General features: G+C 38.8%; 1 protein-coding gene across 1 annotated transcript; it reads left to right on the top strand.

Moving 5' to 3' along the window:
- The first annotated feature begins 13566 nt into the window (after positions 1-13566).
- On the top strand, positions 13567-14484 carry LOC138892750 (uncharacterized). The gene is made up of 3 exons (XM_070176486.1): positions 13567-13729; positions 13916-14097; positions 14197-14484. The coding sequence occupies exons 1-3, from the start codon at positions 13567-13569 to the stop codon at positions 14482-14484; spliced, it is 633 nt and encodes a 210-aa protein (XP_070032587.1).
- Positions 14485-24652: the final 10168 nt, after the last annotated feature.

Below are 24652 nucleotides of genomic sequence, written 5' to 3'. Positions count from 1 at the left end.
GGGTAATGATTGGCCGGGCTACCTTCAGATTTCTATGGCCGTCTACAGACCACTGGCTGGACGTGTTTTATGCCTACTCCATGCGATGCCAATGAGGAATAGGTTCGCGAGTTTTACGCAAACCTTAAGAGTACAAACTTCGACGACCAACAACTCACCATAAGGGGAAAAACAGTGAGATTTGGACCTCAGCAGATCAATGATATTTATGGGCTTCTGAACCATCCACTTGAGCCGGTGCGAGACAACACTACATGCTCAAACGGAGATTGGCTAGCATCTAAACTTTATCCCTCAAACAAGCGAGCGAAGTGGGCCAACAAGAGGAAGGGCTTAAATTCCATGGATTTCATAAATGAGGACAAGATGTGGATGTACATAATTTGTAGCAGACTCTCACCTTGTGGGAATGTCTCTGATGTTCCATATATCAGGGCACCGATGATCGCATGCATACTTTATGGCATTCCTATAAATATTGGTTATTATATCATTCAGGATCTGAAAGAGTACTTGCTACAACACAGTCCAGGCTTGATGTTCCCGTCGTTGATCAAAGAGTTGTGATGGCGGGCAAATGTTGATAAGCATAGCACTGATCGTTGGTTACCGACTAACAAACCCTTGCATCCTTCGAGAGTGATGAGAGAGGGTAGTGCAATAAAGAGTAAGAAGTAGAAAATCACCACAGTTGCCGGACCAGAGTCCTCACAGGCAATACTGCCCGAAGGACCATTTGGGATGCTTAATTCCCAGTTTGTGTCCATTCGAGACTTAGTGTCACAGCTCCCCAGTGGACCCTCAAAATCCCAGTCTATGCCTGAGTACTGTACTAAAGAAGAAATGAAGACATACCTGGAGACTCAGAAAAAAGAGACAGAGTCTCATGAGAAGTTAGCAACTTCTGTTAGCAGGCTCGAGACAACATATAGCAACATGGCCAAGGCACATGTCGATCTTCAGGCATACTTCACGAAGGAGAAAGAGAGAAACCAGAAGAAGGGAAAATTCATGGTAAAGATGTGGAGAGGCATCAATGCCATCTTCAAATGGGGCAGCCGAACAAGAAGATGCCGGTTAAAGACGAGGATGACAGTGATGGGTGTTATTTCTTGTCCGATGATGATGGTGCTGATGTTACCATTGATGATGAAGCCCATAGCTCTACACAACAGTGATGAGCCTTTTCCCTCAGTCTGCTAGTCTGATACAGACCTCAGGGAGACCCTCAAATTACTCCTATTTTATTATGATATTATGCAATGAGGATACTGCATCATTTTTAGTTAGGGATGGCTTTAGAGAGTACATCTAAGCTTGACTTGTACCCTTGCCGGACTTATGCTTTTGTAGGATATTATGTGCTCTTGCCGGGCTTGTTTTACTATTATGGATGATCATGTGCCCTTGCCGACTTAGTTTGTGATTGGTGATGTATTTGCGGATTAGTCGCTTTTGTTATTTCATTTTCTTTGGTAGTATTTAGTTTATATTATTTTTATTTCTTTAGTAGTAATATATTTTTTAATAAATCTCCTTGGTTTTTCTTTATGCCACGGTTTTTTCCCGAAGAATATTTTTGTGTTGAATCGTGTGACTTTTCCCTATAATGGATGGCGTGACAACTTTCTTAAGAGAATGAGTCTTGTTTAGTTATGTGGAAACTTTTGGATTGTTCGGTACTAAAAAAATATTCTTTTGCATGTGAGTTGTGAATTTAGAATACCTTTCCCAAATGTTTTTGTTGAAAAATTGAAAAAAGCAAGTTGCATGGGAAAGAATAATTTTTGTGATAACGTTTTGGCCCATTTTGTGACTCTTTGCCCACTGGTTGGCATGATATTGCTCTAATTATTCTTATTAAAAAGTAAAACTGATCCGTCTTGATTAGTTCATGTGCCATGTGTGTTAGTTTTTGTTAAAAAAAAATTCTTGTGATCAATTTTATCATCTAGAACTTGCCCGATTGGTCTTTTAATGCTAATCTTAGTTATGTTTGGTCGGAGGGATAACCTTAGGAATTCTTTGTTATCTTTTTAAAAGCCTCTTTAGCCTTTCGAGCCTACCATTTCATAAATATTATCACTAATAACCCTATTTGAGCCTTTAACCTTTTATTTGGCTACTACATTACAATCCTTTACCCTTTTGTGAGATAATTCCCTCTTTTGCACTCGTCCCTCCTTGAATGTTAAGAATGAGGCTTAAAGTCTAAGTTGGGGGTGTTTGTGTCAATTTGAAAATGGTGAAGATGCATATTATGTGTAGAAGCAAATACCTCGAAGTTGTGTTATGTGAAAACACTCAAGCTCCAAAAGAAAAGCAAAAAAATATATTTATATATTGAAAAAAGGGAGTCTTGAGAAAATAATAAAGGAAGCACAAGTATAGGGTAGTTACAAAATTCAAGATGGTTCAATGTTGGCAGCTAGAGGTCAATAAGGGCTATGTAGTTTAAAAAGAAGCAAAATGCAAAAAGAAAGATAAATGTGAGTAGTGTTCAAGTAATGTGAGTAGTGTTCAAGTAGGGTATAGTCACTTGTATCCTAAATGCTTATCCTACCCATCCCTAAGCCTACATTACAAGCTTAAGAATTCCTTATGGGATCTTCAACCGAATGTTCTTAAATCGGTGGAGAATTAAAATAAGGGCAAGCTTATGTCACGATATTTGTTAACACTTGAAATTCTTTGTTGAGAGTGAGTGACTTTGTGTATTTGTCCCTTGTGTTGTTGTTGTTGTAAATATGATGATTTTGGGACTTTCTTTCTTGTGAGGGAACATGGATTGGTTACATTAATAAATTCCAAATTGAGTAAAATGAGCATATTTAGTGGACTAGTACTTTTGAATCACTTCTTGAGGTATGGTTGTTTTCACTTGATTATTTTGAAACTCCATTGCATTTTTGAGATTGTGTTTTTAAATGAGGGAGTTATTTGGTTTAAGTTCACATGCTTGTAGCCTAATTATTAGTACCAACCAAAGCCATAAATGTTGTACTTAATTGGAGAATGTGATTTGGGAATGATAGCGATGCTTATTGAGATTTAAATGATAGAGCCTCATTGAGTTGCTGGTTTTGATATGCTTGAGGACAAGCAAAAACTTTAAATTGGGGGTGTTGATGAATGGTGATTTTACCACTTATTTTAGTCTCTTTTCTTTAGTTTTTGTATCCTTTAATTATAAGATGAGGTACTTTTGTAATGACCTGGGCGGTCGTTTTGTGTATTGTAGCCCCATTCCCCTATTTATTGCCTCTTATATGTTCATTTGTGGTTATGTGAATTGCCGAGATGGTTCGATTGGTGGGGAAGTTTCGGAGTGAATTGGGACACTTAATCCCAAGGTTGGAAGCATAGTTTGTAAGAGTTAACCGGAGTTTGACTTTTGTTTAGAGACTCCAGAATGGTGCTTTTATGACTCCAATAGCTTTGTATGGTGATTTTAGACCTAGCAATGTGTCCGAATTTGGACTTGGAGGTCCGTAGGTTGATTTGATACTTTTTGGCGAAAGTTGGATAGTTTAAGGTTTTGAAGGTTGAGAGATTTGATCGAGAGTTGACTTTGTTGATACCGAGTTCAGATTTTGGTTCCGGGAGTTGGAATAGGTATTCTGTGTCATTTGGAACTTGCATGCAAAATTTGAGGTCATTCGGAGTTGATTTGATATGGTTTAGCATAAGTTTTGGAAGTTTAAAGTTTATTAGGCTTGAATTGGGGTGCGATTCATGGTTTTGATGTTGGTTTGTGTGATTTGAGGCCTTGATTAAGTCCGTGTTATTTTTTGGGATTGGTTGGTGTGGTTCGACAGGGTCTCGTGGGCCTCAGGTGTATTTTAGATAGGTTTCAGACCATTTTTCCATGTTTTGGAACTGCTGATTCTCAATTCTGGTTTCCTTCTTCGTGGTCGCAAAGAAGAGGACACATTTGCGCGGGGGTGGGGAGGGAGGTAATTCGCTGGCAGGGGTAATTGTTCTTCGCATTTGCGAAGCTTTGGATGGCAGTGGTCATCGCGATCGCACAATGGTTGTCACGTTCGCGTAGAAGGGGGAGTTCAGCAAGGATGTCAGGCGATAAGCCTTCGCGATCGCATAAGGACGCCCACGTTCGTGAAGTGTTAGAATGGGTGTGCATCGCGTTCGCGACCTGGGTCTCGCATTCACGTAGGGTATTTCTAGGGCAGTGATTAATTGTGCTTCGCAACCGCAATGTAGGTTTCGCGATCGCGATGAATATACTTGGGCAACCTATTATACATCTCTATTTCAAGGGTTTGGTTATTACATCACATTTTGAGTTAGAGATCTCGTTTTTGGGCGATTTTGGAGGGGTTTTCACGATTTGGATTGGGGTAAGTATTTTTGACTCAGATTTGTTCATTTTTCATGATTCTCTCTTTATTTTTAGCATTTAATTGGTGAATTAAAGTGAAAAAATGGGGAATTGTAGTAAACACTTTCCTAAAGTAAAAATTGAAGACTTGAAGGTTTATTTGGGGTTGGAATCGCAAGCAATTGGTACGATTGAACTCGTAATTAAATGGGTGTTCGGAGTTTGTGAGTTTGACCGAATTTCGGGGGGCCGGGGTGTGGGCCCTGGGTTGACATTTTTGGTTGACTTTTTAATTTTGATAAAGATCAAAGCTTTATTGTTTGGAGTTGTCTTCTACGCCATTATTTGATGATATAACATTGCTTGTCACCTAGACTCGAGTCGTTCGGAGGCCGATGAGCGTATGAAGGTATTTTTGGAATATTGATTTATGCGTTTTGAGGTAAGTAATATACCTAAACTTAGATTTGAGGATACTTATCCATGGGAACTATGTTATTTGTGATGTGTTGGGGTGACGCACATGCTAGGTGACAAGCGTGCACCGGAGTATTCATGATCCGAGTGGACTTTAGACTATTACTGAACTTGTTTTGGTATCACGCCTTGTTATATCCATGTTTTCTCTAGTTTCTTAATTATTTGAGCTATGGTTCATGTTAGAAATCATGTTTAGGCTATGTGATTAATTGGTTGGGACATAATGGGGCTATTTTTGTTGTTTTGAGCTATCTGTCTTAACTATAGCTATACACCTAGTCATGGTTCTTCATTGGCATACCATATTAGAGTCTCTGTACTTTATTCATTGTTACATCATATTGTTGTTGTTTTCCATATGTGATACTGTTTGGGCTGAGTGATATGAGATTTGTGAGCCCTTGAGACTTGAGAGGTTGATGACTGAGGTGGGCTTTAGAGTTGTGTTGAAAGTGTTATTTGGATCGGGTTGTGCACCGCAACAGGTCATATTGGCTTTACTGTTATTTGGATCGGGTTGCATGCCACAATATTCCATATTGGATTTTGATTAGCTTGGGCAGGATCCGTCCCTCCGGAGTCTGATATACCAGTAGTGAGCGCAAGCACAGTGAGATATACATGTCCTTTGGTAAGGGGCATTGATACCAAACACTCGTACAATGCTGAGTGATTGTGTGTGTGATGATGTGGGCATTGAGTCAGGCACCTTGAGTGTTCTAAGAACGAGAGTACTTGAGGATACCATCGTGAAATCATTTACTTGACATGCATATTTGACATGTAGGTATAAAGATATATTTTCCTCATATTAGCTGGTAAGTGAAATGTTCTTATCCGTATTGGACTTTAATTGTTATACTTGGAAGCATGTCTAAATTCATGTGATGTGAACAAGCTGAATATGATAATTCCTTTGAGTTATTTACTATGGCTGTCATCATTTTATCCTTTGTTGTTGTTGGTATTGGACTCTGACTATTTCATCTGAGCTCGTCACTACTTTCTGCCCAAGGTTAGGTTTGTTACTTATTGAGTACATGTGGTTTGTTGTACTCATACTACACTCTGTACTTTGTGTGCAGATCCAGGTACTTACAGACGTGGTGATTGCTAGAGTTGTGTTGGTACCAGTACTTGAGAGACTACGAGGTAGCTGCTATTACGTCCGCAGACCTTGAAGTTCTCTTTCATCTATCTCCTTTGTTACTGTTCTATTGTCCAGACATTTGTATTGAGGAATTGGCTTTGTATTTTGATATTTAATAGTGCTCATGTACTCGTTGACACCAAATCATTGGGATGGTAGTAGCAGTGTTGTTTTTGCTTTCTCAGTTATTTCATGATATTTTCGCCGTTGAGTTCATTAAACCTTTTTTTTTTATCAAATTCGTTGTTATTTTGTAATTGTTGGCTTTCCTAGCAAGTAGCGTTAGGCACCGTCGCAGATCCAATGGGAGTTGGGTCGTGACAAGTTGGTATCAAAGCACTAAGTTGCTTAGGTCTCACGAGTCAAGTGCAAGTTTAGTAGAGTCTTGCGGATCGGTACGGAGATATCTGTACTTATCTTCGAAAGGCTAGCGAACTGTTAGGAAAACTTCACATTCTTGCATTTTTGTCGTGGGGGTTTGTTATTTTTGAAGTTGAACCTTGACTCTTCTATTCTCTCACAGATGGTGAGGGCACGTGCGACCGGATCAGGTGAACGACCACCAATGCCACCAGTTAGGGGTGCGAGAGACGGGGGCCACGACAGAGGCCGAGGTGGGGCTCGAACTACAACTTGGGTAGTGCCTGTGGAGCCACCAGTTGCTCCAGCTGAGGAGCAAGTTACGATATTGTTGAGCTGGTGGGACCAGCTCAGACACCAGCGGTACCTATTGTTATTCCTGGTCTTCAGGAAGCTTTGGCTCAGATTTTGACCGTGTGCACAAGCTTGGCTCAGGCGGTTTCAATGCCACTTGCACCAGCTACCGCACAGGCGGGGGGAGGAGCCCAGACTCCCGCCGCCATGCATCTTGTTAACCAAATTAGATATATATTTGTGTATAAGCTTATTTGGATTTTTATGGTTTTTCCTGAAAGTATTTTGGTTGTTATACATTTTACTACAGTCTTATGCTCAAGCTACATTGTAAACGGTTTTTCATTTTCATTGTTCTAGACATAAAGAGTTTGTTCTCTATCTTTGTGTGGATTCTCTTTATTCGGAACGCTTTATTGAGTAGGGTACATTCCCCGAATCTCTTTATGTTATTTGGGAATAATTTTAGCCATTCTTTTGAAATTAATATTCTTACATTTATTCTTTGCCATTTGTTTGTTTCGGAAGTGTAGTGTTATTATATATATTTTAACTCATTTGTTTTGTGAATGATACTTTCCATATGTATTTTGATGACTTTTTTGTTTAATATTCCTATTTGTTGATTAATACTTTGAAATCATTAGTTATTCATATTGTATATTCTAAGATAGTTCTTTCCCATCTTTATCCATTACTTTAAACAAGTTTTCTTTATATTTTATCCATTTATTAAAAACAATTGACCTTTAGGTGCTAATCAATTCTTTTCAAGTTTGTTCTTATGATTCAAATTCACTTAGTTAATTTATAAACAATTTACTTATTGCTACATGTTTGATACATTTATTGAATCATCAAAAGACATAATTCCCATATACTTTCATTCTTTATATGCATCCTATTGCATAAGTATTTATGTTTGGGCATGTGTATTCATATTCAATTACTTTTCATTTCAAGTCACTTTTTTTTATTATAATTCTTGTAAATATTGAATCCTTTTTTACTTACTCTATTTACTATATAAAACTTTTGAAGATAATTCTTCCCCACTTATGGCCAATTACTTTAAAAGCAAGTTTCCTTTTCTTACACTTTAGCCTCTCACTCAAAATAATTTACCCGTAACATGCATTCTTTAAGTGCATTTCCTTTCATATTATTCAACTTATACTAAAATACCATTCTTTAATATCCTTTTTATACTTTAACATACTACATTTTGTTGCGCATATATTTTGTCAAATATTTTGCTATTCTTATCTAGAACTCACTTTATACTTGGCTTATCTTTTGGAATACGATTCCCTTGTCCACATTAAATATATTTCATACGAGTCAATATATCTTAATCATTTCATTTCAGAAACACCAAAAATGCTTGCATACTTCATCCACACATAATTCATTACATATTTAATATCATTACTGTACGTTCTAGTACACTTTAATCATTCTTTTATTCTTTGTAATAGTTGTGAGTATTTGTCAATCATTTTTTTGAACCTTTCCCTCATTTATTTGATTGATTCCACATGAACCATATTTTGTGGATCTTGAGGGATGCCTAACACCTTCCCCTCGAGATAACTTGAACCCTTACCTAGAATCTAAACGGTTTCACAGACCATAATCAAATGTACATTACATAGTGTAGTATAGGTGTCCTAGTATACCTTAAATACTAGGTGGTGACTCTGAACTTTAATTAACCTTGTAGAGTACTATAAGTTGTAGTTTGTTTTATCTTGTGCAAAATAGGGTGCAACAGTCACTCACATCACAACAGAGGTAGTCCTTTTAGGCCCTCTCAGATGGCTCAACAGGTTCCTCGTGGTTCATCAGCTAGCCACGATTCATACAACACTTATCGGTTCAGTCATCTTTCAGTAACTTCCAGCTTAGAGCTCGTATCATGCTCCATCAGTTCAGGGTTCGTTTGTACCGGGTTCTACCAGTGGTTATTCTTGCTCTTAGGGTTCGATTCAAGCCCCACAGTATTCCCAGTTCGAGGTTGTTACAAGTGTGGGGAGTTAGGACCTGTGAGGAGGTTTTTCCCTGTTTTATTGGAGGCCCCGTGTAGTATAGAAGTCAAGCTATGACTGCCGCACTAGTTACTGCACCACCCGCTCAGCCAGTTCAGGGTGGAGGTCGTATGGGTCGAGGTCGACCTAGAGGGGGAGGTCCGTCAGATGGTGGTCAAGCTCGATGCTATCCCGCCATGCCAGAGGTAGTTTCTTCTGATGCTATGATCACATATATTGTTTCAGTGTGCCACAGGGATGACTCGGTATTATTTGACCCTGGTTCCACTTATTCATATATGTGATCATACTTTGCTTGTTATTTGGATATGCCTCGTGATTCCTTAGTTATGCCTGTTCATGAATCTTTGTCGGTGGGCGATTCTATCATTGTGGACCACGTATATCGGTCGTGTGTGGTGACTATTAGGGGCTATGAGACCATATTTGTTCTTTTACTACTTAGCATGATTGATTTTGACGTGATTTTGGGCATGGATTGGTTGTCACCACATCACGTTATCCTTGAATTTCACGCAAAGACCGTGACATTGGCGATGACGGGGTTGCTGAGGTTGGAGTTGCGAGCTCCTTGGATCATGTTCCTAGTAGAGTGATTTCATGTTTTAAGGCTCAACGGATAGTTGAGAAGGGATGTTTGGCGTACTTGGCCTTCTTAAGGGATCTTAGTGCTGATACTCCTACCATTGAGTCAGCTTTGGTAGTGAGAGATTTCCCAGATATGTTTCTAGTAGATCTGCTGGGCATGCCACCCGACAGGGACATTGATTTTTGTATTAACCTGGTGCCGGGCACTCAGCCCATCTTTATTTCACTGTATCATTTGGCACCTATAGAGTTGAAGGAACATTTACAAGAAATACTTGATAAGGGCTTCATCAAGCCTAGTGTGTCACCTTGGGGTGCGTCAGTTCTATTTGTGAAAAAGAAGGATGGTACATGAGGATGTGTATTGACTACATGAAGTTGAACAAAGTTACTATTAAGAACAAGTACCCTCTACCGTGCATTGATGACTTATTTGATCAGCTTTAGGGTGCTAGAGTATTCTCGAAGATTGATTTGAGTTTGGGGTATTATCAGCTGAAGAACCAGGATTCAGATATTCCGAAGACAACTTTTAGGACCTGATATGGTCACTATGAGTTTCTGGTGATGTCTTTTGGGATGACCAATGCCCCAACAGCCTTTATGCACTTGATGAACAGTGTGTTCCAGCCATATCTTTATTCCTTCATCATATTATCATTGATGATATATCGGTGTATTCACACATCTAGGAGGATCATGAACATCATCTGAGGATCGTGCTCCAGACCTTGAGGGAGAAGAAACTATATACTAAATTCTCCAAGTGTAGTTTTGGCCTGACTCAGTGGCATTTTTAAGGCATGTAGTGTCTAATGAGAGGATTAAGGTAGATCCTAAGAAGATTGAGGCATTTCAGGGTTGGCCCAAACTGTCTTCTTCTACTGAGATCTAGAGTTTCCTTGGTTTGGTCGGGTATTATCGCTATTTTGTGAAGGGTTCTCGTCCATTGCCGCATGTTTGCCTTGATTGACCTAGAAGGGTGCCCCATTCAGGTGGTTTGAGGAGTGTGAGGAGAGCTTTCAGAAGCTCAAGATTGCCTTGACTACAACTCTACTTCCAGTTTTGCCTTCGGGATCGGGTTCTTATACAGTTTATTGTGATGCTTCATGAATTGGCATTGGATGTTTATTTATGCAGGAGGGTAGAGTGATTTCTTATGCTTCGCATCAGTTGAAGACCCATGAGAAGAACTACCCTATACATGATTTGGAGTTGGCAGCCATTATTCACGCATTGAAGATTTGGAGGCACTATCTCTACGGTGTGTCTTGTGAGGTATTCACCGATCACATGAGTCTACAACACTTATTCAAGCAAAAGTATCTGAACTTGAGGCAATGGAGGTGGTTAGAGCTACTAAAGGACTATGATATTACCATTCTTTATCACTCGGAAAAGGCCAATGTGGTAGCCGATGCCTTGAGTAGGAAGGCTGAGAGCATGGGGAGTCTTGCATATATTCTAATTAGGGAGAGACCGTTAGCATTGGATGTTCCGGCCTTGGCTAATCAGTTTGTGAGGTTGGATATGTCGGAGCCTAGTTGGGTTCTTGCTTGCATGGTTTCACGATCTTTTTTGTATGAGCGCATCAAGGTGTGTTAGTATGATGATCCCCAATTGCTTGTCCTAAAGGACACGGTGCAACACGTTGTTGCCAATGAGGTTACTATTGGTGATGATGGGGTATTGAGGATGCAAGTGTCATGCCCCAACCTCAGGAAGCGCGACCGGCACTCAACCGAGTGAACCCGGTCGAGCAAGAATGTTAGATACTTTTTACCCAACTCACCCATGATCAAGAGAAGACATGATTTCATTAATTAGACATTAGGAAGATCATATGTACGATACTAAATTGTCTCATTGGTTACATCATTTTTAAGTTTCAAGATACACACATTCTTATGATTCGAGTGGAACAAGAGATCAAATACAACATAATCTGTTTGACTTTTCTAGCACCCATGTACAACCCACATAGTATATACGGAGCCTCTAAAAGATGCAAAATAGTGTTATGATAGTGCCGGCAACAAGGCCCCGGCTATACCTCGAGACGACATAATAATATGAACAAAAGATACAATATGTGACTCCGGGATGAGGTGGGGCTCACCAAGTCTGCTGGGAAGAGGATGTACCACTATCGTTGATCAACGTTGCCTGCTATGGAACCACTTGTATCCATTTGAAGATGCAGCGCCCCCGACAAAAGGGATGTTAGTACTGTCGAATAATACTAGTATGTTAAACTAAACACCATCTCAATAGAATGAATAATAATACAAGGGGAACAATCAAGAATTCAATAAGAGCTTCAAATAATACTAAAACATAAGTCAATTTCCATGTTATTAGGTTGGGTGTCTTTAGTGACGATATACCACAATTCGCAATACCACCGTATTCTTACACGGAGTCCGATCACGACCAGATCGGCTAGGTTTTCTCATTTGAGACATCAACCATAACCAAAATTTCAATTATATCTTCCAGCATAGTTACCACCATGTATGCGGCATGTCGTCCGATCACGGCCCGATCGGCTAGGCCATCTCACCTGAGACATTACCTTTTTCAGTCAATCATCACACATCATACTTATTTCATATCCTTTTGATTCATTGGCACTAGTGGCCACAATTATAAAGTCAATCTTGGCACTTGGCCGTATTTCATAATTCCAGTTCCCCTTTCCGCATTCAAACATCATTATCATTATCAACAACAATAAGGCTTTCCATTCAAGACATTAAATACACATATGAACAATTTGGGAATCTTAGGCACATAGAGGCTTTTCATACAATTTGGCATAACATCCTTTATTTGATCTTGACTTGAAGTCTTAACATTATTAACACATATTCTATATTTTGAACACATACTCAAATGATAAGGTGACATGATGAAGCATTTACAAGACATATTGAGCATATATCCTTCAACACAAGCACATTCAGAATAGCCAATTCTATTATGATCAATTTGGGACTTACACAAATTACATGAACACCATGGGATTCGATTCTAAGAATAAGGGGGTTTAGCCAACTTACCTCAATTGAGCTTCCTTTAAACATTAAAACGTTCCGGAATTCTTAGCACTTCTATCTATTCTAGAATTATAACAAGTTAGACCAAAATTAGGAAGATGGTCATGATTCTAGCTCATTTGAGCACATTATCAAACACTAGGTGTGCATTAATATTTTTAAGGCTCTTTTAGGAAAGATTCTATCATTCCTCAACCCATTCGCTACCATTTTCTTGCTCACAACCTTCCCACATACTTCAAGAATACATGCATGCAAGATAACAACCCCCACACCCAATAATTGTCTTTCTAATTATCCCATTTTTAGTAGATTTTCAAAATTAAGAGCTAGGGCATAGATTCTTACCTTTACGATGGGGACTTTCTTGAATTTCAAGGATTGAGCAAGAATTGTTGGATGTTAGGTTGAAGGTTACTTTCCCACTCTAAGAACTCTTTCTCACTCTAAAAATATCAGAAATATGCTCAAAAATGGACTATGGCATATGTTTTAACGAAATAGGGTCGGGTTTAAAACCTCCCAAAATGAAGCCCCGGGACAGGATCTGCGGTCGCATATGCGATCGCAGAATGGATATGCGGTCCGTATATCGGCCGCACAATTTGGTGCCAAAAACTGTAAAAAATCTGCCTGGGTCTACGGTCGTTATGCGGCCCACAGACCTGTTCTGCGATTGCATAATGCACCGCAGAACCTCCCTCCGCAAAAATGCTAAGGTTGATAGTACGACAAAAGTGCGGCCTGCGAAATGGTTGTGCGGTCGCATAACTGGCTGCGAAATTGACATAAAAAATGGCCTAAGTAGTTGCTTCACTCAGCGGCCATTCTGCAGGCTGTAGAGTGATTATGCAGCCGCATAATGGGCCGCAGAAATGCCTATTTCTTCCAAATATTTTCCTTCAACTCCCCAGTGCACTGTTCAATCCAAAAAGTCCAAACCCTAGTTTGTTTAGGATAACATTTCACGGGGCCTTACAACAGGGTCGGGTTTGTGTTCTGAATGTAGATGGGTTGTGTGAGTTGATACTTGAGGAGGCCCATAGTTCACGTTATTCCATTCATCCGGGTGCCGCGAAGATGTATCATGATTTGAGGCAACACTATTGGTGGCGGAGGATGAAGAAAGATATTGTTGAGTATGTTGCTCGGTGTTTGAACTATCAGCAAGTAAACTACAAGCATGAGAGACTCGGTGGTTTGCGTCAAAGGCTTGATATTCTGGAGTGGAAGTAGGAGTGTATCACGATGGATTTTGTAGTTGGACTTCCATGGACCTTGAGGAAATTTTATGCAGTATGGGTTATTGTGGATAGACTGACAAAGTCTTCACATTTCATTCCAGTTGTGATTACCTACTCTTCAGAGAGGCTGGCTCATATTTACATTCGTGAGATTGTCCGCCTTCACGGTATGCCCGTGTATATCATTTCGTATCGAGGCACTGAGTTCAGGTCGCAACTTTGGAGATCAATGCAATAAGAGTTAGTCACACAGGTAAATCTAAGTACAATTCATCCCCAGATGGATTAGCAGTGCGAGTGCACTATTCATATCTTGGAGGACATGTTGTGTGTCTGTGTTATTGATTTCGGAGGTGCATGGGATCAGCTTCTTCCATTAGCAGAGTTCGCCTACAACAATAACTTTCAATCAAGTATCCAGATTGCTCATTATGAGGCCTTATACGGGAGGCAATGTCGTTCTCTTGTTGGTTGGTTTGATCCTGGGATGGCTAGGTTATTGGGCACTGATTTGATTCATGATGCTCTGGAGAAGGTGAAGTTTATTCAGGAGTGGCTTCGTACAACGTAGTCCAGGCAGAAGTGTTATGCTGACAAGAAGGTTAGTATTGTTGCATATATGGTGGGTGAGAAGGTTCTGCTAAGAGTTTCACCCATGAAGGGTGTGATGAGATTCGGGAAGAAGGGGAAGTTGAGTCCTCGATATATTGTCCCTTTTGACATGCTTGAGAGAGTTGGAGAGATGTCCTACAAACTTGCCTTGCCACCTAGTTTATCGGGTGTTCACCTAGTGTTTCATGTATCTATGTTCCGGAAGCATTATGGTGATCTGTCACATGTCTTGGAATGCAGCACGATGCATCTAGATGAGGATTTGACTTATGATATGGAGCCAGTGGCCATTTTGGACCGGCAGGTTTGAATGTTGAAGTCAAAGAATATAGCGTCAATAAAGGTGCATTGGAGAGGTCAGCCAGTCGATGAGGCTAATGGGAGACCTAGCAGGAGATGTAGAGCAGATATCCTTACCTTTTTGAGACGCCAGGTATGATTCTAGACCCGTTCGAGGATGAATGTTTGTTTAAGAGGGGGAGAATGTAACGACCCATATGATCATTTTGTGTATTGTAGAATTTTCCCCTATTTATTGCCTCTTATATGTTCATTTGTGGTTATGTGACTTGCCGGGATGGTTGAATTGGTTTTGGGGAAATTTCAGAGTGAATTGGGACACTTAGTCCCAAGGTTAAAAGCCTAGTTTGTATGAGTTGACCAGAGTTTGAGTTTTGTGTAGATGACTCAGGAATTGTATTTTGATGATTCCAATAGATTCGTATGGTGATTTTGGACTTAGGCGTGTGTCCGGATTTGAAGGTCCGTAGGTTGATTTGATGATTTGGCAAAAGTTGGAAAGTTGAAGGTTTGGAAGGTTGAGAGGTTTGATCAAAAGTTGACTTTCTTAATATCGGGTTCAGAGTTTTGGTTCCGGGAGTTGGAATAGGTCCGTTGTGTCATTTGGAACTGGCGTGCAAAATTTAAGGTCATTCAGAGTTGATTTGATATGGTTCGGAATGAGTTTTGGAAGTTTAAAGTTCATTAATTCATTAGGCTTGAATTGGGGTGCGATTCGTTGTTTTGATGTTGGTTTGTGTGATTTGAGGCCTCGATTAAGCCCGTGTTATGTTTAGGGATTGGTTGGTGTGATTTGACGGGGTACCAGGGGGCCTCAGATGGGTTTCAGACCATTTCTCCATGTTTTGTAACTGCTGATGCTCTGTTCTGGTTTCCTTCTTCGTGATCGCGAAGAAGAGGTCGCATTTGCGGAGGGTAATCTGTTGGCAGGGGTGATTGTACTTCGCATTCGCGAAGTAGTGACCGCGTTCGTAAAGCTTTGGATGGCACTGGTCATCGCGATCGTGCAAGGGTTGTTGCGTTCGTGTAGAAGAGGGAGTATAGCTGGGATGTTAGGCTATAAGCCTTCATGATCCCGTAAGGATTCCCGCGTTCAAGAAGAGTCAGGATGGGTGTGCATATCTATATGGCCCCGTAAATGTTCGCCAAGAAATTTAAAGTTTTGTAATGCCAAGGTAGACTAATGTGTATGAGGGTTGTAGAACCGCGATACAGACTTTTTGGGTTGAAGAATGCACTGAAGTGTTGATGGGAATTTTTGACAGATGAAGGCGATTCTGCGGTAAATCTCGCGATTGTAGAACTGTTCCACGGAACGCATAAGCTTTGCAGAGTGGAACAGAAAATGGATAAATTTTGAAAAATAATTTTGCTGGCCGCATAATGATTTTGCGGGCTGTATAACCATTATGCTGGCCGCATAAAAATTCTGCTGCCCACAAAATCTATTCTGGTACCCACATATCTATTCTGCTGGTCACATATCAATTCTGCTACCACATATTTGCACCACATAATTGACTTCGGGGGACATTTTTGGAAATTTCTTTATCCGACCCTATTTTGATATAAGGCCTTAGGGGGTCATTTTACAAGGTAAAATATGATATTTTTAGAGAGAAGTGAGTATCTTAGAGAGAGAGGGAGAAGACCTAGCAATTTTATTCATCCAATCTTGCCCAAAATCTTCAAGAATCATGGAAGCCACTCCCTAAACCATCATCTATCCGGGTAAGTCACTCTCCTAAGTTTTATGCAAGAAGTTATGGATTTATGTATGTTATGGGGTTAGAGATAGGCCATGCATGCGACATTAGGAAGAAGGGATTACCCTTGTAGAGCTTTGTAGTCAATTTTTCATAATAGGCGTTTGACAAAATTCCCAAGAGACTTATGTCATGAGAATCCTTCTAATTATTATCCGATTTTCGCTATCTTCCTATATATTGATATTGATAGAGGTTTTGGGACGTTGTAGTAACTTAAGGAAAGCTCAAACAAGGTACGTTGGCTAAACTACTCTCTTAGAATTGAATTCCATGATGTTCCAGTAGGTTTCAAGTATGGTTGGTTCAAGTTCCTTATTCCCATGTTCCGAGTTGTTCCCAATAAATTCAATTGTCCCGAGTAAGCAAAGTGTCAAGAATTATGTATTCAAAATGTGTTCCAAATGTTCCTATCACATTGTTTTATCCTTCGGGAATGTGTTCAAGAATGATATGTGTATTAAAATGTTATGGCTTTGAGCCGTGTTTCAAATGAAAGTCTATTATGCTTAACTTAGAAACAATACTCCATGCGTCTAAAACTCCTATTTCTCATATTTGTACCTAAAGTCTTGATTGAAAATGCCTTGTTGTTGATAATCTATAAAGATGCTTGAAAGAGAAAGAAGTGAGTTAGAGATGTAAAGCGTGGCCACCTTGCCAATAATGAAAGTTATACTTGTGGACAATGGTGCTAAGGAAATGAAATGATGTGAGAAAGGTTATGAAATGATCCTTGATTAAACTGTTCCAAATTGACTTCGAAAATAGATTTGCCTAAAAGCTTATGTACTCAAGTCATGCCCAAATGTGGTTGTTTTAACTAATGCTATGCTTTGTAAGTATTTCCAATGTGTTTTGAGCTCTTATATATTCATGAGTTGAAATTAGATATTTCCCTTTTGGGGAAAAGTATTTCAAGAATAAATGATGTCGTTTATGATTTTAACTTGTGCTTCAATTGCCAATCATTTTACTCAATTTCTTGGAAAGAAATTCATTATGTTTAAAGTCTTTATTACTAATGAACCTAAAGTTGTGATTTCTAGAATATTCTATCTGTTGATATTTATGATGATGATCCATGAAAGGAAAGAAATGAAAGTGTGGAATATGAAATATGGCCATTGTGCCATGAATGAAGAATCATATGTATGACCAAGAGAGCCAACAAAATAATGATATTGTAAGTGGTTGAAAGTACAAATGAGGCTATAAATGGTGTGAAAGGTTATGAGGTAAATGCAATTGTATTTATCTTTCCCTTGTATGAAAATCAAAAATATTTTTGGGAGTAAAGATAGTCACCGAGGAAGGGTAGGTTAAAATAACCTAACCCCAAAACTACACGTGCCGGTGTAGGAGTGCATTGTGATTATTCCCCTTATTTGGGATGAGATTGATGTGATGAGATTATTCCCCTTATTTGGGATGAGATGATTGCTAGCAGAATGTGATGTTGACCCACACGACATTGTGGTGAGACGGATTAGCTGATCGGGCTGAGATCAGACGCCATCTCGCGTACATGGTGGTGTTGTGATTGTGATTACACCTCCAACGTCACATATTGGGGTGAGGCGGCAGGCCGCTTTGTGTAGATATTGTTGTGATTTTGATTGGATGTCTCTGGTGAGATGTCTTAATTAATCAGGCTGAGATCAAACTCCGTGCTAAAAGTACGACGGTATTGTTATTTGATGTCTCTTGTGAGATGGCTTGGCCGATCGGGCCGTGATCGGACTCCGTGCTAAAACTATGGTGGTATTGTGATTGGATGTCTCTGGTGAGATGACTTAGCCGATCGGGACGTGATCGAATTTCGTGCTAAATTCACGGTGGTATATCAGTACTAAGATCTCCCAACCAAAAATAATATTATCTTCATACTTTGATTATCATCTTCACAGTATTATCTTCGTATTTTGAAAATTATTATGTTTTAACTTGGCATTTGGATATCATTGATCATTGCTTGCTGTTTCCATGGTCTTCCCTTTCTTATATTGGCATTCTATTTCTAAAGAGGACAATTAGCATTACATACTAGTACTATTCCATATGTACTAACGTCCCTTTTGCCGGGAACGCTACATCTTCAATGGATGCAAGTGGTTCATCAGCGGGCAGCTTTGGTCCTCGTTAGCATTTACTCCCTATTCAGCAGGCTTTGGTGAGCCCTACTTTATTTCGGGCCTGATGTCACTTCATGTTGTACTTTGCATTTTGAGGTATAGCTGGGGCCTTGTTGCCAACACTTCCATACTACTCTTCTGTTGTACTTAGAGGCTCCGTAGACATATTGTGGGTTGTACATTGGTGTTGGGAAAGTCAAAACTAGAAATATTGTATTTGTACCACAAGTTCCACTTCAAACTATAAATATGTAATATATTTTGGGAATTATAAATGAAGCTACTAATGGTGATGGAATTGGTGTTGATTATGAAATCCTCTCAACATTTAAATAATGGAATACATATCTATTCTATTCATGGGCAAGGTCGGGTAGAAAGTATATAGAAGGCTTGCTTGACCGGGTTATCTTGGTTGAGTGCCGGTCGCACTCCCCGAGGTCGGGGCGTGACAATCTCATTCGTGACCTGGGTCTCGTGTTTGCGTAAGGCTATTTCTGGGGAAGTGATTAATTGTGCTTCGCGATCGCAACATAGGTCCCACGATCACGATGAATACACCCGGGCAGAGTATTTAACATCTCTATTTTGAGGGTTTGGTCATTATATCATATTTTGAGTTATAGAGCTCGGTTTTTGGCAATTTTGGAGGGGTTTTCACGATTTGGATCGGGGTAAGTGTTTTTGACTCGGATTTGTTCATTTTTCATGATTCCACCTTTGTTTTTAGCATTTAATTGGTGAAATAAAGTAAGGAAATGGTGGATTTTAGGAAAAACTTTCCTAAGGTAAAAACAAAGGATTTAAAGGTCGATGTGAGGTCAGAATTAGATGAAATTAGTATAGTTGAAATCGTAATTGAATGGGTGTTCGGAATTTGTGAGTTTGACGTGGTTTCAGGGTGCGAGCCTGGGGCTGACTTTTTGATTTTGATAAATATCGAATCTTTATTGTTTGGAGTTGTTTCCAACGATATTAGTTGATGATATTACGTTGTTTGTGACTAGACTCTAGTCGTTCGGAGGCCGATTCGCGTGGGAAGGGCTTTTTGGAGTTTTGATTTGCGCATTTTGGGGTAAGTAATATATCTAAACTTTGATTTTAGGGTAATTATCCTTGGGAACTATGTTGTTTGTGATGTGTTGGGGTGACACACATGCTAGGTGACGGGCGTGCGCCAAAGTATTCCTGATCCGAGTGGACTTTAGCCTATTACCAAACTTGTTTTGGTATCACGCCTAGTTATATCCATGTTTTCTCTACTTGATTGATTATTTGAGCTATGGTTCATGTTAGAAATCATGATCAGGCTATGACATTAATTTGTTGAAACATAATGGGGTTATTTATGTTGTTTTGAGCTATTTGTCTTAACTATACCTATACACCAAATCATGATTTTTCATTTGCATATAATATCTCAGTCTCTGTACTTTATTCATTGTTACATCATGCTGTTGTTGTTTTCCATATGTGATACTGTTTGGGCTGAGTGATATGAGATTTGTAAGCCCTTGAGACTTGAGAGGTTGATGACTGAGGTGGTCCTTAGAGGTTGTTGAGAGTGTCATTTGGATCGGGTTGCGCGCTGCAACATACTATATTGGCTTTATTGTTATTTGAATTGGGTTGCACGCAACAACATGTCATATTGGCTTTTGATTAGTGCTTGGGCAGGATCTATCCCTCTGGAGTCTGACATGCCAGCATTTAGCGCATGCACAGTGAGATAGACACGTGCTTTGGTGAGGGGCATTGATGCCAGGCACCCGTACAGTGCTGAGTGATTTTGTGTGTGATGAAGTGGGCATTGAGTTAGGCACCTTGAGTGTTCTTAGAGTGAGAGTACTTAAGGATATCACCATAGAATCATTAACTTGGCATGCATATTTGACATGCAGGCATAGAGATGTATTTTTCTCATGTTAGCTGGTAAATGAAATGTTCTTATCCGTGATGGGCTTTAATTGTTATACTTGGAAGCATGTGTATATTCCTGTGATGTGAACGAGATGAATATGATAATTCCTTTGAGTTATTTACTATTAATGTCATCATTATGTACTATGTTGTTGCTGGTATTGAACTCTGACTGTTTCGTTCTATCTCGTCACTACTTTCAGCCCAAGGTTATGTTTGTTACTTATTGAGTATATGGGGTCAGTTTTACTCATACTACACTCTACACTTCGTGTGCAGATCCAGGTACTTCCGAACGTGGTGATTACTAGAGCTGTGTTAGTACCAGTACTTGAGAGACTATGAGTTAGCTGTTATTACGCCCCCAGACCTTGAAGTTCTCTTTCATTTATTTCATTTGTTACTGTTCTATTGTCTAAACAACTGTATTGAGGAATTGGCTTTATATTTTGATATTCCATAGTGATCATATACTCATTGACACCAGATTATTGGGATGGTAGTAGCATTATTGTTGTTGTTTTCTCAGTTATTTCATGATATTTTTGCTGTTGTGTTTATTAAGCCTTGTTTTATGAAATTCGTTGTTATTGTGTGATGTTGGCTTGCCTAGCAAGTAGTGTTAGGCGTCGTCGCGGCTCCGGTGGGAGTTGGGTCATGACAAATTTATGGTGTGCATTGCTAGTATTTTAGGTACAATGAGTCTTGAAGATAATTGAAACCTAATGAAGTGGAATCGAGCAAAAAAGAGTTGAAGAAGTGAAAATGCATTTAGTGATCTCGCATCTGTGGAAGAATGTCTGCATTTGCGGTCTAGCATCTGCGAGAAAGTCGCCTCATTGGAGGAATCGCTAATACTCCACTGGGATTGCACCTGTGTTTGGGCATCCGCATCTGCGGAGCCGCTTCTGCGCTAGATGTCCGCATTTGCAAACCTATTAGAACCTATTAGACATCCGCTTCTGCGCTAGATGTCCCCAAGTCCAAAATCACTATACAAACCTATTGGAACCTTCAAATACCGAGTTCGTAACTCATAAAACAGTAAAAGTACATACCAAAAGTCTCAAATAGGGGAACATGGGTCTAGAAAGTAAAATGATCGGTTGGGTTGTTACATAATTCCATAAGGATATAGGTGTCAATCTATTTTGAGTAGGTGGTGACGTCCAAATCCACTACTAAAAAGTAAATGGACAAGGTCTCATGCAATATAATTTACCCATCTATGAGTCGGGGTCGAATCCCACAGAGAACAATATGTAGGCGATCAGGCGTGTAAGATAATTATCACTTATTATGCTAAGTCAAACACTTAGAATGATTTTGAGAAAATATTTATAATTAATTGCAAAAATGTAAAATAACCTAGAAATCAAGTAAAATGATCAATGGCTACAAGCATGGATGCATTGAGAATTACACTCAACTAACGAACCAATGTATTTCACGATTTTACAAATATGAGCGAGTTTATGTTAATTAGTCTCGGGTAATAATTCTATATTATCTTCTTACGAAGACTAACAAAACTTCCTAATTGAATTATCCCTAAAATAATTAAGAGATTCAGCACACCCGAATATGGCTACAAGTAGTTCAATCCTATCTCTAGGTAGAATCTATAAAGTGAGGGTTAACGCCTCAAGTTCTTGTTAATTAAGCTTCCCAAAATCAATTCGAAGTAAATGGGCGAGTCCTATGGTTAGCTAACCCCTTTGGAAAAATTAAAGAACATGAATAATTAAAGAAACAATAACGCACTTCATAATAAATAAAAATCGTTCAATACATAAGCACAACAAGATATTTAATCATACTTTAAATATGAATATTCCCATAAACAAGATTCAAGTGTTGGAAAAAATACTACAGACTTAGATATCAATACAAAGCAAGGAAATTTAAAAATGAACATAAATGGGTAGTAAATTTTCAACCAAAAGCTTCATATCTTCAAGACCCAAGTGTGTGCGCAAGAACCCTAACTCCAAAACTTGTGTTCTCTTGTCAAGATATGTCAAAGATATCCAGAGATTGGCCAAAGATGTGCTTCCAATAAGCTAGGTCATGTATCTGTGGGTTTAGAATGGAGAAAATGTGAATTGTCAATCCTGCCCAGGTCTAAGCCCGTTGGTTGCACCTGCGGAACATTCATCGCAAGTGTGGCTCCGCAGATGCAGACTTTATGCATGCAGATGCGATATTTGGTGAAAATAGCTATTCCACAGAAGCGGACATGTCACCGCAGAAGCGGCTTCGCAAATGCGGACCTTAACCGAAGAAGCAGTTCCGTATAAGCGGTTCTTCAACCGCAGATGCGATGTCTGCCTTACAAGTCTTTTTTCGCAAATGCGGACCATTTCTCGTAGATGCGAGACCGCAGATGCAGATGGTTCTACGCAGATGCGATTCCACTAGAAATATTTGCACTTCTTTCACTCTTTTTGCACGAATCCACTTAATTTAATTTCACTTCTCTTCGAGACTTCATTTACCTGAAAATCTAGCAATGCACACCGTAAATCACCTCATTTTATAATTAAAGGTCACAAAAATTAAAGAAAAGAGACTATGATACATGGTAGAATCACCACTCATCAACACCCCAACTTAAAGCTTTTGATTTTCCTCAAGCAAATCGAAACCAAAAATTCAATGAGGCTCTACTATTCAATGCACAATTAGCATCGCTATCATTTCCAAATCACATTCTCAAATTAAGCATAACACTTATGGATTTGGGTGGTACTAATAATTAGGCTCAAGCATGTGAATCTCAACCAAATAACTCCTTCATTTAAAATAATTTTAAGAATGCAATGGAGTTTTAACATAATCAAGTGACAACAACCAAGCCTCAAGAAGTGACTCAAAAGCACTAGTATACTACATATGCTCAATTTACTCAGTTCGGAATATATCAATGTCACCAATCTATCATAATCCATGTGCCCTCACAAGGAAGAAAGTCCCAAAATCACCATATTTACAATAACAACACAAGGGACAAATGCACAAAGATACTCACTCTCATAAAAGAATTTCAAGTGTTACAAAATATCATACCATAAGCTTGCCCTTATTTTAATTCGCCGCCTATTCAAGAACATTCGGTTGGAGATCCCATAAGGACTTTTTAAACTTGTAATGTAGGATTAGGGAAGGGTAGGATAAGCATTTGGAATACAAGTAACTACACCCTCCTTGAACACTACTCACATTTTTTTTTTTTTTTTTGGACTTTGCTTCTTTTTAAACCACATAGCCCTTATTGACATCTAGTTACCAACATAGAACCACCTTAAAGTATCTCTCTAATTTTCTCAAGACTCCATATATATATATATATATATATATATATATGTTCTTTTGGAGCTTGAGTATCTTTATATAAATAACTTTGAGGTATATGTTTCTACACACAATGTACATCTTCACCATTTCTGAATTAACACCAACACCCCCAACTTAGGCTTTTAGACTCATTCTTAACATTCAAGGAGGGACGGGTTCAAAAGAGGGAATTATTTCATAAAAAGGATAAAGGTTTGTAATGAGGTAGCCAAAGAAAAGGTTAAAGACTCAAATGTGGTTAACTAGTGATAGTATTTATGAAATGGTAGGCTTGAAAGGCTAAAGAGGCTCTTTTCAAAGATCATAAAGAAAGCCTAAGGTCATCCCTCCAACCAAACATAATTAACATTAGAATTGAAAGACCAACCGCGCAAGTTCTAGATGATAAAAGTAAACACAAGAATTATTTTTAACAAAAACTAACACACATGTCACATGAATTAATCAAGACGGATAAATTTCACTTCTTAATAAGAATAATTTGAGCAATATCATGCCAACTAGTGGGCAAAGAGTCACAAAATGAGCGAAAAGGTTATCGCAAAAATTATTCTTCCCCATGCAACTTACTTTTTGAATTTACAACCACAATTTGGAGGAGTATTCTTAATTCACACATCACATACAAGAGACTAATTTTATTAGTACCAAACAATCCAAAAGTCTCCACATAACAAAACAATACTAATTCCCTTAAGAAAGTTGTCATGCCATCCATCATAGGGAAAAGTTACTCGGTTCAACACAAAAATATTCCTCGGGAAAGAACTGTAGCATAAAGATAACCCATGAATAATTTATTGAAAAGTATATTACTACTAAAGAGACAAAAATAATATAAACTAAAAGCTATTAAAGAAAATAAAATAAACACTAAAGGAATAAAAATAAAAAAACTAAAAACTACTAAAGAAAATAAAATAACAAAAGCAACTAATACTAAAGGAACAAAAATAACATAAACTAATAACTACTAAAGAAAATAAATAAAAATAAAATA

Source organism: Nicotiana tomentosiformis, chromosome 5 (genome assembly GCF_000390325.3).
Source record: "Nicotiana tomentosiformis chromosome 5, ASM39032v3, whole genome shotgun sequence".
Taxonomy (NCBI): Eukaryota; Viridiplantae; Streptophyta; class Magnoliopsida; order Solanales; family Solanaceae; genus Nicotiana; species Nicotiana tomentosiformis.
This window is presented reverse-complemented; position numbering and strand designations above follow the sequence as displayed.

Excerpts from the sequence above, each read along its gene's own strand:
- LOC138892750 (XM_070176486.1), top strand. The coding sequence starts at position 13,567 with ATGGATTTTGTAGTTGGACTTCCATGGACCTTGAGGAAATTTTATGCA. Across the intron at positions 13,730-13,915 it reads TGAGATTGTCCGCCTTCACG|GTGCATGGGATCAGCTTCTT; the intron begins GTATGCCCGTGT and ends TTGATTTCGGAG. Across the intron at positions 14,098-14,196 it reads TTCATGATGCTCTGGAGAAG|GTTCTGCTAAGAGTTTCACC; the intron begins GTGAAGTTTATT and ends GTGGGTGAGAAG.